A 17,999-nucleotide genomic window follows, 5' to 3' on the forward strand; every position below is an offset into this window, starting at 1 on the left:
TTCCCATTGTGTTGAACCCAAACCTTAACCATATTTTAGAAGCAGTTCCATAATTGTTAATTTGTAAATCTCCAATTTAGACCAATTTAATTTCAATAATCATATTTTCTATTTTAAAACCTTAAAAATTATCCACCTGTTTTACATGAGTAAAGTTAACCGTGTCACTGAATATCAAAAATGACTTACTTTATTCCAATCATAGTTTTAAATCCCAAAATTTCAACCATTTTTACTTTTGATCCATTTATTCTTTTGAAAACTTATATATAAAATATTTAATTGAATAATGAATTACCCTTTTTATATTGTTTATCAATTATCAATACCTTTTCAGTTTTGGGGAGAGATTCGATACAGCTAAGTTTATTAAATGATGTAAATATTTAGCTTAGACCTTCCTGGATGTCTTAGTTAAACAACTTATTTTCAATCATATGAAAAGAGATTCAACAATCCAACGATCACCTTCCCCGTTTTAAGAAACACTGTTTATATAAATTATTTGACAGGTAATATTAAGTTTAGTGTATTCAATTTATAAATTTTAGTTATTCCATATCCAAATAGTTAGCTCATATTAATGAATTTTGATTTAACTTCAATAACCTCTTTTGTGCTAAAAAGCAAAGAGAAATCCAAACTAAAAATTTGCTTATTAGATCAATTCCATTCATTTCCCCCTGTTTCTATAACAGAACAAATGTTCTGTCATAGAAAACAATAAAAATCCTATACAACTCATTGAGATAAAACCTGCTGCCACTGCTAACCTCACCATCATATAACACAGTTGGATGTAATTCAAACATGGTGTCCCAGATGCTGTTACAATCTGCACACCTCAATCAAAGAATTTTATATTTGATTAAATTTATGAAAGTCACACAGAACTTGGTGTCATTAGCTCAGTAAGCTCTATAGACACTCATCAATCCACTTTAACACCTTAATTTTAAATTCCATTTGTTCTTAAATTTAGTTTTACTGAATGGCAGCCACTGTACTATGCAAATAAAATTTATATCATCTTCCTTAGTAGATGAAACATAACACACAATGCAATTCAGCTATGATTAAGAAAAACTTATGTAATTGTAATAGTTAGTCCCTGCCCATTCTTTTCAGGCAGGAAGGGAAAACAAAACACATTAGCATTTTGTGAGACAAACAGAGTGAGTCATGGAGGAAGTTAAAGCATTTCCGAGAAATGCAGAGAGTCGTAACCATTGGGTCACACCAACTCTCTAACTGCATTGTAAAACCTCTGACACCAGGAAATAGGGTGTCCTCAACACTTAGCATTTCACAGCATGGGTTCAGGACGTGAAGACAACAGGGCGCATCTGTGCTACAACTAAAGTAAGGAGAAAAAATGGCATCACACACTACAAAAATTTAAAAAGAACTTATTCACCACTACCAAGTTTTGTTGGCATCCATTTCGTCTCCAACCTGCAGACTGAAGGGAATCCCAGGAGTGGACTTTGGCGCTCAGGTCACATGATCAGAGGCGAGAATCCAGGATCAAACATGAGAACACACAACAGGACCACTGCTGAGCGACTTGCCATGCCCCAATTCTTTATCTGCTGAATCAGAAGGAATCCAGAGTAGCAGTCATTCCCGCAGTGCAGAAACATCTGGATACAGTCCCTCTTTGATGAACTTTGGTCAGCCTTTCGTGGTCGACAGAGCAGGACGTAGAAACACAGCAGATCAGTCATCCTCTGAAACCCCCGTCTGGGTTTGGACAAAAGGCTTTGATCTTTGTGGTCCCGACTCCCTGCTGATTCCAGGCCGTAGAAGACTCTCACAGATAACGCCTGAGTCCCTTTTGTTTTCAGCCAGGTGTGAAAAGCAACACTCAAAGCAGACATCTGTTGCCAGGTCCTGTGAGCAGCACTTTGCCCTCACGTGACAACAGTTCATCTTCACTGACCTTAGTAATCGTTCAACCTCTTTTGGCTTTCATACAGCAGTCCAGCAGAAGATGGGTACAGTTCAGCATCGTGTTCAGCAGTAACAACAGCCTGATGCGGTAATCAAGAAGATCCTTTCTAATCACATCGTCCCATGATCTCTGAGCTAGAAAGACTCTGCCCCCAAGATCGCCATCAAGTCAGAAGGAAGGAGAACTGCCAGAAAAAAAATAATACAAAGTAATTAAAACTCAAACTTATGTATGCCACATTTTGCTTACTTTCACTATCATAAATAAAATCTAATTTTATCTTGTGATGCATCCTCCCGTGTGGCTCTAGATTTGTTGTTGTTATAGCACAAACGGCCAACTGCCTCAAATCCTGAACTGCAAAAAGAATAAACATAGAAATGTATTAAAACATTACACCATCAGATGTGCCAGAATTAAGAAAATAATGACACTGTTCAAAATCAATAGACGTCAATACCTCGATGACATTCACTCTGCTTGTGCCAAATATCAACTACAAATTTTAAAATCACAACCTCACAAACTCATTAAAGAATTAGAACAAACTAAAATGTCCTAGTACTGATACTTATAAAAGTTGTGATTGAATTGCACTTTGTCAAATAATTATGAATTTCATATTGTCCTAGTAAATACCAAACATCCTTATCATTGTCCCACGCTTCAAGACAAAGTCCTATTTTAAAATTTCAGAAATTATTCACATTTTATTTGAATTTCATAGCAGTTTTAACCAAAATTTTCCTCAAAATTAACAATTTACACCCCACTGTATATAATCAAAGTCAGCAGTGATGCAGAAATCTATCAACAATTTTAAATGTAAATAAACATGGCATAGATGTTGTTTTAAGCTGTTCCATTTTAGATGATCAAATCTAATTTAGTAGACACCATATTTTAGTCAAGCAGGAAGGCAATATGACTCTACATTAAAGAAATCCATAATTCACTATTGTTGAATGAAAAAAGTCAAAATTATTGATTAACTAATTTACAATTAACCGTATCCAAAAATTTACCAGGAATTAGGGTCTACTTTTCCTTCTCCCCCTGTTGATATAATAAAATCATCATTTTGAAAACAATTTGGATCCGTCACTGTTGCATAATAATTTGCTGAAAAACTAAAATATAAGATGTTCCACCATTTCTCCAAATCTTCCATCTAGTATTAAAACTAGACTTAGATGATGTAAATTTCAAAGTTCTATCAGTAATCTCTTAACTTTACAATATCCCCCTGTGTTTTTCTTATTTCAAAAAGAAAAAACAATTTAGAGGTGGAAAACAAAAATAGAAGAACTTTCCCCCATTATGCTAAAATTTCAACATGTCCAATCAGTTACCCATTTGAAATATAAACCAAGTTAATTTAGTTAGAAGTTAGGTTAGTTTGTTAGTGTTGTTAGTCAAAGTGGATGAGACAGTTTCCTAAGTACCACATTTATGTTGTTTAAGCCAAGGCTGAATTCTTGTTTCGTATTAATTCTACAGTACAAGCAGATGATTCAGCTTTCTCCAGAGTGTGATACTAAAATATGTAATCATCACCTTTAAGATTGTCCGTAAAGCAGTAGTACAAGTAAATTTATGAAACAAAATATGCACTGTGTCTAAACAGTACAAAATCAGAAAAAATATCACACTGCTACTCCCTAAAGTGACGTCATATTTACATAGCGCTTCCTAAAACCCAGCAATGGCCATTTGCATACACATTCATTCTCATTCACACTCAAGCAGACTCTTTAACACCCCATTGTAAGAAAGATGCAGGATGTTACCCCAGATCAAGCTGACCAAACAAAGTGAGGTGTGATCTGCCCCCAACACGGTCGTGAGAGCAGGAAGAAGACCCCATTCTCAGTATTTGAAGGCATCTTTACATTAGTTGACCTGTAATGTAACCAATATATTTTCGAATTCTTCAGAAACTCTGGGAAAACACATTAAATAGTGTAATTCACTTACAGCAACTAAAAAGATCCCCATGTTCACCTGTAATTTGTTAGTCACACTTCAATGTGAAAAATAAAAATATTTGTGAACCATAAAGTTAGAACTTCCCAATTTGTACTGATTCCATTTACCACATATCTCCCCAGTTCACAAACCAAAATTTGTCCTGTTGAAAGTCTTAAACACAATTATTATAACACCATGGTTGAAAGAAACATAATTATCCAGTAGTTCAAACGTTGTTCAGTTCCGAGTGAACCTATTTCAAAAACTCCATTTTATACACAACCTTATTTCATGATAGCCCACTGTTATTAAATGGCTACCCATTAACTAGACCCCCTGTAGGAAAGTCCCAAAAACATTCATGTGGACTGCACACAAAGATCATCCTACAAGAAACAAAGTCATCCATTAGTGTTTCAACATGTCCTACATTAACAGTGTAGAAAACACTGTCAAGCAGAAAAACATCATACGTTCTCATTTTTGTTCCCTTGTTCCAATTAGTGAGGGTGTTCCATCCTGTGTCAGGAAACCTAGGAATTGAAGTGATTGTCAATGTTACAATATTATAAAAAAGCAATGAAATCATTCCAGTGCTCCAGCCTGGAACTGATGCCACACATTTCTTCCGCTGAGAAAGTAGAAACATCTTTAAATCTGTCATTTTGTACTTTTCATTTCAACATAAAACACAGTTCTAAAAGAAATTCACATCAAAATCCAAGAATCCTGAAAGAGTGAGCTGGAAATGTCAGTGCTAACAGAACTAAAGCACTCCCAAAATGCAAACGGAGTGGTCAATCACCCCCCTGCTCTGTGAAACAAAACCTGTAACCAAAATAGAGAAGAAATCTCTGTCCCACAGAAGCATGAGTTAACAGAAACACAGCAACATAACATCCAGCAAAACAGACAAACACATAAGACACAAATCTCTTCTGCACAATCTCAACACAAGTCAGACAGAGACAAACAGCAGCGCGCGGTGAAACATAAAATGGCGGAAGACAGACACAAAATCAGTAATAGATCAACCCGCAGCCAAGTACGCACACAAACACCAAGAAACGTACAAAACACAGATACACAGACGACGTCGTAGTTCAGCCAAGAAAAGACAGAAAAGAAAAGAAAATGTCAGGCGCCGGCCAAAAGAACGTATGATGCATCTTATAATCTTCCAACTTCACTTCGACAAATCTCTTTTATTCTCATTTCAACTTTTCTTATTACTTATAAACTTCTTCACAAACCATCACTGTTAATCACTTATATTCAATAACTTTTAGGGCTGGGTACGCCCAAGGCAAAAATTAGCCTAAATTTAGCATAATAAAGAATTTGTCTCAGTCCTTTAAGGTGATTCAACCTGCTTCAGTCCTTTATACTCTTGGCAACTCGATTCAGAGTCCCTGATAAAGGTGATACGACCGGTATCAGTCCTTTATTCTAACGGCAACTTGGTTCAGAGTCCCAGAGAAGGGTGATTCAACCCGTTTCTATCCAAGTAATCCCAAACCAGTCCAATTATTAGTCCACTGGAGATGAGTCGTAATCTCCGGCTGATACAAGCCCACTATTTAATACACAAACACCCAAATTCTTTTAAAGAGGTACGGGACGACTCTCAGGGCAAAGAATTTAAAAGAAACCCAGCTTTTAGCAGAGGGAGCGCAAAGTCCTGCTGCTTGGAACAGCCACGAACCCCCGTTTATGTGTATTTATTCAAATCCTTAAACTACAGACTCTTTTAGGAGGGATTGTATATACAGCTGCTGTTTCTAAATTCTGTGACGCAGCACACACCGAGAACAATCAGCGACGGTCCAACGACACAGCACTTCAGACAACCAAAAAACAATAGTGTCTTACCACACCGAAGCGTCGGGCCGAAACGGATCAATCAGGGCCAAACAGCCGCCCGCCGAGACTCCAGAACCGGCACGAGCCCCCAAATGTTAAGGAAGAAAATCTAAAATAGGTTAACTTTGGAAAAAAGTTTGGCTCTCTCTCTTCCTCTGGATCCCAGGTCCTCTCGGCGGGCCACGTGTAGCCACAAGAAAACAACAATGCGTGTTGACGTCACAGAATTACAGAGTTTAATCCAATAAGAAACTTATGAATTAACAACAAAACTGCAGAACAACAGAAACATACATTCATTTACTTGACATAAATGGAAAGAAGGAAAGAAAGAAAAGCAAAGACGTGCAAAGACATCTTTGGAGAGTTGCAAGAGCAAATCTAATCTGTTACTTCTGTGTAGAAAGTTTTATCCTCTTGTATTTAATTTATTCAAATAAGGCGTACCTTTGCTCATCCAACCAGGAGCTATCTCTGACCCTCTATCTGAACTTCCACTGTATTGTTTTACGACACAGACAAAAGGCAGTTCAAACGATCCTAGCAAACCATCCGCTGCAGCCACAGGCAAAACAAAGGTCAACAGGCCAGAATAAGTCACTGATTTAAAACCACAATTTAGGCCATTTGAATCAAGACATGTTAAGTTTTAAAACTAGCTTATTTTAAATTTATTTTCTCAACACTAGCTAGTGTTGGGTCTGAGTGTAGTGGATCCAGATTTTCTGACCCCAGCCTCAGTCCACTTCTGGTGAATCCTGTCAAGGCTGCAGTTATTTCTGGTGCTGGTTCTCATTTTCACCACCACTGTTCTTCCTTCCACTTAACTTTCCCTCAATATTCTTGGATGCAGCTCTCTGAACAACAGCTTCTTGACCTTTTTAGGCCTCCATCCTTGTTGTCCAAGAATATCTTTTGGACATCTGTCCAGCCAGCAGTCGCCCCCATGATCGGAGATTTCCAGAGGAAATCTGAGTTTGTTCTGACAGTCAGACTCTGTCAGGATGACCACAGTCTTCTGGCTGAGTTCCTGACATGAAGGAGACAGAAATAATATAAAGATCATTAATTAACAGTCCTGCAGTAAATACTGACTTTGTGAAGGTTTTGGTGTTAAAGTCATTTAGTTCAAACATCTTGATTCAGCTCTTATTTTGTAGGACAGGAAGTGAGATCTTACCTTTGTAAAGCTTTGTGTGCAACAAGCTTCATCAGTTCAGTGAAATCATCCTCATGTGGTTCACCTGGAAAATAGATTTAAAAATGACTCGTCTTCACAATCAGGTTGTTCTTTATGATAATGTTCCCATTTCTGCAGCGTCTCTGATGGAGGATTCAGAACTTGAACTAAACGACCCAAATCAATCTGACAGAGAAAAGACTCAATATTTTCTAGTTGATGGTTCAGGAACTGAATCACCACAAAATGAGAAAATGATCAACTTTCAGAATCTGAGCTGTAATGGATGTTGTAAAACTCTGAATTAGATGGATTGAAATAAACCGTTTACATCTGTCATACTTAGCAATGAGCTGCAGTTAAAATACAACCAGCAAGAAAAACATCATTAATAGATTAATGACCAAAAACTGGAGACATAAAATATCTGATGATAAATGAAGGTACAGAGCAGTCAGCTGATACAGAGCCTGGAAGGAAACATGGAGAGAAAAACATCCGACTGAGTTTAAGATCCTGAGAAACTTTTAGAAAAACTTTGAGTTTCTTTGTTGATCAAATGTTCTGGTTCTGCTGGTTTGGACTCTTTAAACCAGTTTGACTGGATCAGATGTTAGAATCAGTTCATCAAGTTTCTTTTACATTCAGGGAAATTAATTTTCTACATTTTTATTATTTATTTGTTCATATTTCAGTTTTAACTGCATCCTGTTGGCTTCAGCTCATCTTTTATTCTTTATTCAGATTGGAGGACTGCAGTTTGTCAGAGACCAGCTGGACGTCTCTGTTCTCAGCTCTGAAGTCCAACCCGACCCATCTGACAGAACTGGACCTGAGCTGGAACAACCTGGGAGATTCTGGACTGAAGGAGCTCTGTGGTTTTCTACAGACTGAAGGCTGCAAACTGAAAACATTGGGGTTTGTAATTATATAATTATTGATATTTCTGTGAACAATTATATAAATCCATCCATCCATTTTTTTACACCCTTGTCTCTTAGTGGGGTTGGGAGGGTTGCTGGTGCCTCTCCAGCTAACGTTCTGGGCGAGAGGCGGGGTTCATCCTGGACAGGTCGCCAGTCCGTCGCAGGACAAACAACCATGCACACACATACTCACACCTAGGGACAACCTGGAGGGGCCAATTAACCTGACAGTCATGTGGACTGTGGGAGGAAACCAGAGTACCTGGAGAAAACCCACAAATGCACAGGGAGAACATGCAAACTCCATGCAGAAAGACCCGGGCGGGAATCGAACCCAGAACCTTCTTGCTGCAAGGCAACAGCTCTACAAACTGTACAGAGTTGGTAGAGCTCTGCAGCCCAATTATATATAATTGATCATAAATCAAAGTTCATATCTTTGGTCAAAGATCATTCAACCCAGTCTAGAAAGATGAATTCCTGGAATCTAACAGGAACAAATCAATAATCAATGATTGATGCTTCAAAACTTTGATCAGAACCTGGAATGATTTTACTGACTAAAATCCTCCAACACAACATGACCCAGTACCAGGTTCTGGTTCTGGTTCTGGAGCCAGCAGGTCTTTATTGAAGCAGCAGCTTATATAAATTAACTTTAGTAAGTCGGTTTTCCACCACAGTTGAATTTCATTTCTCATGGTAAAAGTTATAATAGTCCCACAAAGTCCAGATTCTAATCTAAATGAACCCACTTTATCCTGTAAATAATGACCTCCAAATTTAAAATTAGTTTACTTTAAATTATAGCCACTGTAATGTGAACCAAATAAAGTTAGATCATCTTCCTATGTAGTTGAAACATGGCACACAATGCAAGTCAGTGAAGTTTAAGGAAACAATTTGTTAACTAGAATTATAATACTTTGTCCCTTTCCCATTCTCGTCATGCTGAAAGGGAAAAACACATTAGCATGATGTGGGACAAACAGAGTGAACCATCTATGAATGCATTTCCAAGAAATGCAAAGAGCTGTACCACAATTCTTGCAATCGTAAAACTTCTGACACCAGGAGATGTTTTTTCTACAATCCTACTGTAAACCAACAAAGGTCAGAATGTCAAGCGAGAAGAATGTGAGACAATCAACCCAGTAAATGTAGTATGTCCTGTGATAAATTAGGTTAGAGAAAAAATAAAAAAGCAGGCATCCCACTCAATACGAGAAACATTTGGAAAAAATAGTGAAATATTACCAACTTGAACTGGCAACCAGTGGCTGCAACTCGGAGGCCAAAGCACGCCGAAGGAGGGGTCAGAGGACTGAGGTCACATGCCGAGAGGTGGAAAATCCAGGACCACCAGGCAACCAGACAAACAGGACATCTGCTGAGCTGCAGCTGGACATGCCCAATGGCTATCAGCAGATATCAGTTCTTATCTTGTCCATCGAGAACTGTCCAGAGTAATAGAGTCGTTCCATAGTGTAAAAACACCCGGAACAGGCCAAGCATCCGTAGAGCACAGGGGCTGCAGTGTCCCCTTCTTGAACTGAGCTCAGCTCTAGATGACAGCAGTGTTTGTGGGGGAGAAAACACAGTAAAAGTCACAGAACAAAGGAGGGTTTCCACCCAAACTACTTCATCACCCGTCAGGATGTCTTTGATCCTTGAAGTGCGGCGACCTGCCAAATCCAGCAGTAGCTGCTTCATCAATAACAGTCAGAGAGCTCATCCATCCCGGGTCCTGTAAGCATCAGCGTGACCCAAGTAACAGGAAATAGCAGGTAATCTTCACCGACCTCAGTCACAGTATAGGAGGTGACTTTGCTTCCAATTGACAGTCCGGCATCAGAGGCACAGTGCGTAGTTGCAACACTGTCATCTCACACCTTCCAGCTCAGTTCCCAGCCTCAGAAACCCTCCCCGAGACCAACTTCAACCTCCAAGAGCAGAACTGCCAGAGAAAAATAATACAAGATAAATAAAAAATTCAACAAAAGTCTATGCCAACTTTGCTCACTCCAAAATGTCAAATGAATTTTCACTTCTCTGTGTTCTGTTAAGTTTCCACAGAGCTCTCTGCCATTCCTCTCGCTTCACAACCCAAACTCTGTAAAAAGAAGAAAAATATAATTAAGCAAGACGTTTCACAACCCAAACTGGCAGAAGTAATCAAGTAAGCTCACTTACTGTTTGAATCAATACATATTCTTATCTAGAAGATGTTCACTCTGCCTGTACCAAATATCTGCCACAAATTCAAAATCACTTCTCAACAAAACTTGTTAAAAAACTTAAACAAATGTATTAATTCCAGCTAGAAACTTGTATAAAAACTGTGATTGTAAACGCAGTTGGTAAAATAACTAATGAGTTTTTGTTCAATTAGATTCAAAAGATCCTTGATTCTGTCCCACACTTCAAGACAATCAGTCCTATTTCCCTCAGTTTACATTAAAAATAAAACTATCACCGTTATCCTGACATTTTCAAAACAGCTTCTATTTCATTTAAAGATGTCAGAAGTTGCTCACATGTTATCTGAAATTCACAGCAGTTGTAACCCAAATTTTCCTCAAAAGTAACAATTTACACCCAAGTGTAACTCTATATAAATAAAATATCAGCAGTGATGCAGGAAATGTATCAATAATTTTAAATGAAAATAAACATGGCATAGATGTTGATTAAAGCTGTTCAATTTTAAATGACCAATTTTAATTTAGTAAGAGTTTCTATATCACAACCACCATATTTTAGTCAAGCAGGAAGGCAATGTAAAGGCTCTTTACATGAAATAAATCCACAATTCACTATTGTGGAATGAAAGTCAAAATTATTGATTAACAAATTTATAATTTACCGTATCTATAAATCAACCAGGAATTAGGGTCCATTTCTCCTTCTCCCCCCTGTTGATATAATAAAATTATCATTTTGAAAACAATTTGGAATCTATGTTACTGTTATAAGATAATTTGCTGAAAAACCAAAATATTGTGAGATGTTCCACAAGTTCTCCAAATCTTACGTCTAGTATTCAAAATACACTGAGATGTTCTAAGTTCTGTCAGTAATATCTTTATAATAACCCCCTGTGTTTTTCTTATTTTCAAAAGAAAAACGTAGAGGTGCAAATTTGAAGGACTTCCCCCCAATATGCTAAAATTTCAACAGGTCCAAATAGTGTCTATACAGCAAGGAATAGACACTACTTGCTGTGTCTATTCCTTGTGCCATATAAAGCAATAATTAGTTCAGTTAGTAAGTTAGTGTGTTAGTAACTAGAAAACGCCCTCTTTGGATGAGAATCTCAGATCGACATAAATGGAGGTGGAGACGCTGACATGAAGAATCTGCTTGAGATCCTGGAGAGTTCAGTCAGTAAAGTGAAGAAACTGAGGTTTGTTTTTTCTATTTATCCAATAAAATCATTCATTGATACTTTAGTCCTTAGTTTAATTAAGGATTTTATTGTAATACTTTAAAACATCCTTTTTAAATGACAGATTAAAATCTCTAAAACTTTTTACCTTACAAGTTATTTTCATATTTCAGACTTTGAGATCATTGAACTTTGATTTTCAGTTTTTAAAATGTTTCTGACTGATGAACAAAATGAGTAAAATAATTCAAATGAAGTTAATTAATGATGGAGATGTTTCAGTTTGGTTGGTAAAGATTCAGATTGTTTTATTTCTGATTCTCATCTTTACATCCAGAATGAAATGTTTTCCTCCAGTCGAGCCACAAACACTGACCAGTTCAAACCATCATTAATGAAACATCTAAGAAGTGACTGATTGTAGAAAAGCAAATCTAGATGAACTGAATGACAGTGAGATTTGCAGCAGCAGCAGCAGGTTCCTCACTTTGTCCTGAAGCTGTGGTTCTGTTGGGCCGGGTCAGAGAGGAACCGTCCTCTTCAGTCTGACAGCTGTCAGTCGGTTGGAGCCTCGTCTCTGTGATGAAGCTTCATCAGGTCACGTCTCCTTAGGAAATAATGGCCTCCATTGGCTTTCAGCAGCTTTAAGAAGAACCCAAGGCCATTCATGAATAAACTGAGTGGTTCTGATCCGGTTACCAAGTCGGGTCTCCAGCTGATGATCAGAACCAGCAGCCAAACCCTTCAGTCTATGTCTATGTGAAATTGGATTGAGATTGCAGTTTCTGATTCAGGAAATGGCAAAAGGGCGATTCCACCTAATGTTTCACTGTTTTCAGCATCTTATGAAAAAACAAAATAACTAAAACTGGATATTACAGCAAAATAATGGAAATTTCTGACGAGGAGTTCAGTTCTCATGTGGTCCAGATACAAAAAGAGAATGAAATCACCCTTTACTGAAGTTCCATAAATCACCTCAAGGTTTCCCCAATACCACACTTAGTTTTAAATATTCTGCTATTAGTTGATATTAATCTTGTCCAGGTTCAAATATGTGTTGTAAATGAAAGTGGTGAATAATTAGGTCAAATCGCCCTTTAGCCATTTAGCCAAGAAGTTGGTTTCTCCCATCAGAAACCAACTTCAGCTTCATCTGAAAAAATCCAGACCACTGAGTTTTTCTGAGCTCAACAGGCTGCAGGTTCTTCAGGACATGAGTATTCAGGTCCAGACATCAGAACCAGCTGAAGCACATGAATCTGGACCAGGTGTGTTAGGAGGTTCTGCACATGCTCAGACTGAAGGTTCACCGTCTGACAGAGAAAGTTGACCAACTCTGGATGAAATGGTTCCTAGAAACAGGGAAGCTTTCTGGGGACTCGACTGCCTGGAGCTGCAGCTCATGCAGGAGTTTTATGTTGGCAGGAAGCAAAACAACATGGAGGTGTGACCAACAGGTGGAGATCTTTCTAAAAGTAACAAGATGCACCTGAACACAGATTTAACAGTGCACAATATTTTATTTAACATTTCTTTAAAACATTTCTTTTTAAAAACGAGGCTTCAGGCCCACTACTCGGTCCCTGGAACAAAAGGAACCCGGACAGATACGTTCAATTATTCCGAAAGGAATAAAACATGCAATGCAAAAGAAATTAGTAAATCAAACAAAGAAAACCAATTAGTAACTTCAATCACACAAAATAAAAGAAAACAATGGAACAAATTGTTATCATCCGCTTCCAAATGCCCTTCAACAAGGCCAGAGGAGTAAAGCCCCCTGCACACAGCCTGCCCAATCCGCAACAGGTTTAGCTGAGAGCGGCCCAAACAAACAGGAAGACAAGACAAGACAGCAGACCATCCAAAGCGCTGCAGCTCCAAAAACAATCAGGTGCCCAGGGGTGGAAACACAGCCTAACCCGGGAGGAAGCGGGTCAGCAGGTGAGGACCAGATTGAAGCCGCCCGCCACAGCAACCCCCAGCTGCAGCCGGCAACGCCATCAGAGCAACACTGCAGAAACGCACGACAAATGTAGCAGCCAAAAACCAACCATGATCTCAGCCACGGATAGCAAAACTGCCACTTACGATCGCAGACGAGTCGACCAAACTCACAAGCCGACATGTAGCCGCCGACCGTAGCAAGAGTGGGAGAAACAAGGACACAGCCACCTTGCAGCAGCCCGCCCAAATAGGCATCTGCCCCGCCCACCAATCAACGGTGCGCTTCTAGTTGCACCTGACGGACAGAGCGGGGGAAGGTGGAACACCATCCCACCACAGAAGCAGGTGATGAGTTTCCATTTTAGTGTCAATTCCACTGATGGAGCAAATTACAAGTCAGTCGTCCTCCAAACCACTGAGAGCAGCTTCCAGAGGAAATCTGAGTTTGTTCTGACAGTCAGACTCTGTCAGGATGACCACAGTCTTCTGGCTGAGTTCCTGACATGAAGGAGGCAGAAATAATATAAAGATCATTAATTAACAGTCCTGCAGTAAATACTGACTTTGTGAAGGTTTTGGTGTTAAAGTCATTTAGTTCAAACATCTTGATTCAGCTCTTATTTTGTAGGACAGGAAGTGAGATCTTACCTTTGTAAAGCTTTGTGTGCAACAAGCTTCATCAGTTCAGTGAAATCATCCTCATGTGGTTCACCTGGAAAATAGATTTAAAAGTGACTCGTCTTCACAATCAGGTTGTTCTTTATGATAATGTTCCCATTTCTGCAGCGTCTCTGATGGAGGATTCAGAACTTGAACTAAATGACCCAAATCAATCTGACAGAGAAAAGACTCAATATTTTCTAGTTGATAGTTCAGGAACTGAATCACCACAAAATGAGGAAATGATCAACTTTCAGAATCTGAGCTGTAATGGATGTTGTAAAACTCTGAATTAGACGGATTGAAATAAAACGTTTACATCTGTCATACTTAGCAATGAGCTGCAGTTAAAATACAACCAGCAAGAAAAACATCATTAATAGATTAATGACCAAAAACTGGAGACATAAAATATCTGATGATAAATGAAGGTACAGAGCAGTCAGCTGATACAGAGCCTGGAAGGAAACATGGAGAGAAAAACATCCGACTGAGTTTAAGATCCTGAGAAACTTTTAGAAAAACTTTGAGTTTCTTTGTTGATCAAATGTTCTGGTTCTGCTGGTTTGGACTCTTTAAACCAGTTTGACTGGATCAGATGTTAGAATCAGTTCATCATGTTTCTTTTACATTCAGGGAAATTAATTTTCTACATTTTATTATTTATTTGTTCATATTTCAGTTTTAACTGCATCCTGTTGGCTTCAGCTCATCTTTTATTCTTTATTCAGATTGTTGGGCTGCAGTTTGTCAGAGACCAGCTGGACGTCTCTGTTCTCAGCTCTGAAGTCCAAACTGACCCATCTGACAGAACTGGACCTGAGAGGAACCAACCTGGAAGGTTCTGGACTGAAGGAGCTCTGTGGTTTTCTACAGACTGAAGGCTGCAAACTGAAAGCATTGAGGTTTGTAATTATATAATTATTGATATTTCTGTGAACAATTATATAAATCCATCCATCCATTTTTTACACCCTTGTCTCTTAGTGGGGTTAGGAGGGTTGCTGGTGCCTCTCCAGCTAACGTTCTGGGCGAGAGGCGGGGTACATCCTGGACAGGTCGCCAGTCCGTCGCAGGACAAACAACCATGCACACACATACTCACACCTAGGGACAATCTGGAGGGGCCAATTAACCTGACAGTCATGTGGACTGTGGGAGGAAACCAGAGTACCCGGAGAAAACCCACGAATGCACAGGGAGAACATGCAAACTCCATGCAGAAAGACCCGGGCGGGAATCGAACCCAGAACTTTCTTGCTGCAAGGCAACAGCTCTACAAACTGTACAGAGTTGGTAGAGCTGTGCAGCCCAATTATATATAATTGATCATAAATCAAAGTTCATATCTTTGGTCAAAGATCATTCAACCCAGTCTAGAAAGATGAATTCCTGGAATCTAACAGGAACAAATCAATAATCAATGATTGATGCTTCAACACTTTGATCAGAACCTGGAATGATTTTACTGACTAAAATCCTCCAACACAACATAACCCAGTACCAGGTTCTGGTTGTGTTTCTGAAGCCAGCAGGTCTTTATTGAAGCAGCAGCTTATATAAGTTAACTTTAGTAAGTCGGTATTCCACCACAGTTGAATTTCATTTCTCATGGTAAAAGTTATAATAGTCCGACAAAGTCCAGATTCTAATCTAAATGAACCCACTTTATCCTGTAAATAATGACCTCCAAATTTAAAATTAGTTTACTTTAAATTATAGCCACTGTAATGTGAACCAAATAAAGTTAGATCATCTTCCTATGTAGTTGAAACGTGGCACACAATGCAAGTCAGTGAAGTTTAAGGAAACAATTTGTTAACTAGAATTATAATACTTTGTCCCTTTCCCATTCTCGTCATGCTGAAAGGGAAAAACACATTAGCATGATGTGGGACAAACAGAGTGAACCATCTATGAATGCATTTCCAAGAAATGCAAAGAGCTGTACCACAATTCTTGCAATCGTAAAACTTCTGACACCAGGAGATGTTTTTTCTACAATCCTACTGTAAACCAACAAAGGTCAGAATGTCAAGCGAGAAGAATGTGAGACAATCAACCCAGTAAATGTAGTATGTCCTGTGATAAATTAGGTTAGAGAAAAAATAAAAAAGCAGGCATCCCACTCAATACGAGAAACATTTGGAAAAAATAGTGAAATATTACCAACTTGAACTGGCAACCAGTGGCTGCAACTCGGAGGCCAAAGCACGCCGAAGGAGGGGTCAGAGGACTGAGGTCACATGCCGAGAGGTGGAAAATCCAGGACCACCAGGCAACCAGACAAACAGGACATCGCTGAGCTGCAGCTGGACATGCCCAATGGCTATCAGCAGATATCAGTTCTTGTCTTGTCCATCGAGAACTGTCCAGAGTAATAGAGTCGTTCCATAGTGTAAAAACACCCGGAACAGGCCAAGCATCCGTAGAGCACAGGGGCTGCAGTGTCCCCTTCTTGAACTGAGCTCAGCTCTAGATGACAGCAGTGTTTGTGGGGGAGAAAACACAGTAAAAGTCACAGAACAAAGGAGGGTTTCCACCCAAACTACTTCATCACCCGTCAGAATGTCTTTGATCCTTGAAGTGCGGCGACCTGCCAAATCCAGCAGTAGCTGCTTCATCAATAACAGTCAGAGAGCTCATCCATCCCGGGTCCTGTAAGCATCAGCGTGACCCAAGTAACAGGAAATAACAGGTAATCTTCACCGACCTCAGTCACAGTATAGGAGGCGACTTTGCTTCCAATTGACAGTCCGGCATCAGAGGCACAGTGCGTAGTTGCAACACTGTCATCTCACACCTTCCAGCTCAGTTCCCAGCCTCAGAAACCCTCCCTGAGACCAACTTCAACCTCCAAGAGCAGAACTGTAAAGTACAGTTAGGTGGTCTGTAGGTGTCAGGGTTTCTGACTCAAGTCAAACTGTCAGCCTTGTCCACACAAAATGTATTGACTGTGGGGGAGATTCTCCTACAAGAAACAAATTTGTCGCGGCCTTCTCGTTTCCAAAAAACAATATTCCAACAAAGGCCGTGGGTGTCAACAGGTGGTTTTTGATTTGAACGCACTTCCAACTTAATTTGTTTGAAAAAATATATTCTTTATTTCTTGTAAAAAATAGCGACAAAATAATTACCAAAAATGTCCTACAACTTAGTCAAAAAATGAAAGTAAACTTAATATGATGTTTCAAGTACAAAAAAGTGAAATGTGAAAGTGGTCAAAAAATCATTTACAAAAACCTCCCATCCACACACCAAACATTTGCCAAACAATCGCTCCACTGAGCACCCGGTCTGTTTTAATTACTCAAATTAATGGGAGGGTCTAACCAATTACCAACATAATCTAATCAATTCAAATATACAAATTAACTACAGATTTTGGATCTAAACTTAAACAAATTATAAACTCCACAAAATAGAAAACTAAATTAGTAGAAATTACAAGTTGCAAACATTACATAAATGGCCACCACAAAATTCATTCATTAGTCATCATGTCCTTGTTAACTGTTTGGAAAACACTGTCATGTAAACAAACATTTTCCATATACGTGTCGTTTCTTTGTAAATGTGCTGATCAGTGAGGGTGTTCCATCCTGTGGGAGGAAACCTATGAATTGAACTGACTGTAAATGTCACATGATCATAGAAAATAAGCAGTGGTATCAGACCACTGCTCCGGCTTGGAGAGGTCACTGAAACAGTTTATTGTCCCCTGCTGAGAAAGTAGAAACATTTGTAAATATGTTATTTTGCACATTACATTTCAACGTAAAACACAATTTCCAAAGAAATTTATATCAAAATCCAAGAATCCTAAAAAATCAAAATATAAAACTGGTCTGCAAATGTCAGCGTTAAAAGAACTCCTTCAGAACTCTCAAAATGCAAAGGGAATGGTCACTCATTGCCCTGCTCTGGCAAATAGGGACCTGTAAGATCTGTAACTAAAGGGGAAGACAGAAAAAATCTATTTCCCACAAAAACCAGGCGTTCCAACAAGCCATGTACTAACAGAAATGCGGCAATATAACATCCAACAAAAACCATTTCATAATATTTCATAACATATTGTGATTCAACATCCACTAACACAGTGGT

The 17,999-nt window shown here is 38.8% G+C and overlaps 1 protein-coding gene across 1 annotated transcript in view; it reads left to right on the forward strand.

Moving 5' to 3' along the window:
- The window catches only part of LOC106912474 (ribonuclease inhibitor-like), a 90,259-nt gene that overhangs the window by 5,539 nt on the left and 66,721 nt on the right, over positions 1–17,999 (forward strand). The window contains exon 2 of the mRNA XM_088003987.1: positions 14,624–14,797. Coding sequence (XP_087860113.1) covers positions 14,624–14,797 — 174 coding nt within the window. The remainder of the gene's footprint in view (positions 1–14,623; positions 14,798–17,999) is intronic.

Source organism: Poecilia mexicana, unplaced genomic scaffold (assembly GCF_051168715.1).
Source record: "Poecilia mexicana isolate PSO_F unplaced genomic scaffold, ASM5116871v1 scaffold_2, whole genome shotgun sequence".
Lineage (NCBI taxonomy): Eukaryota > Metazoa > Chordata > Actinopteri > Cyprinodontiformes > Poeciliidae > Poecilia > Poecilia mexicana.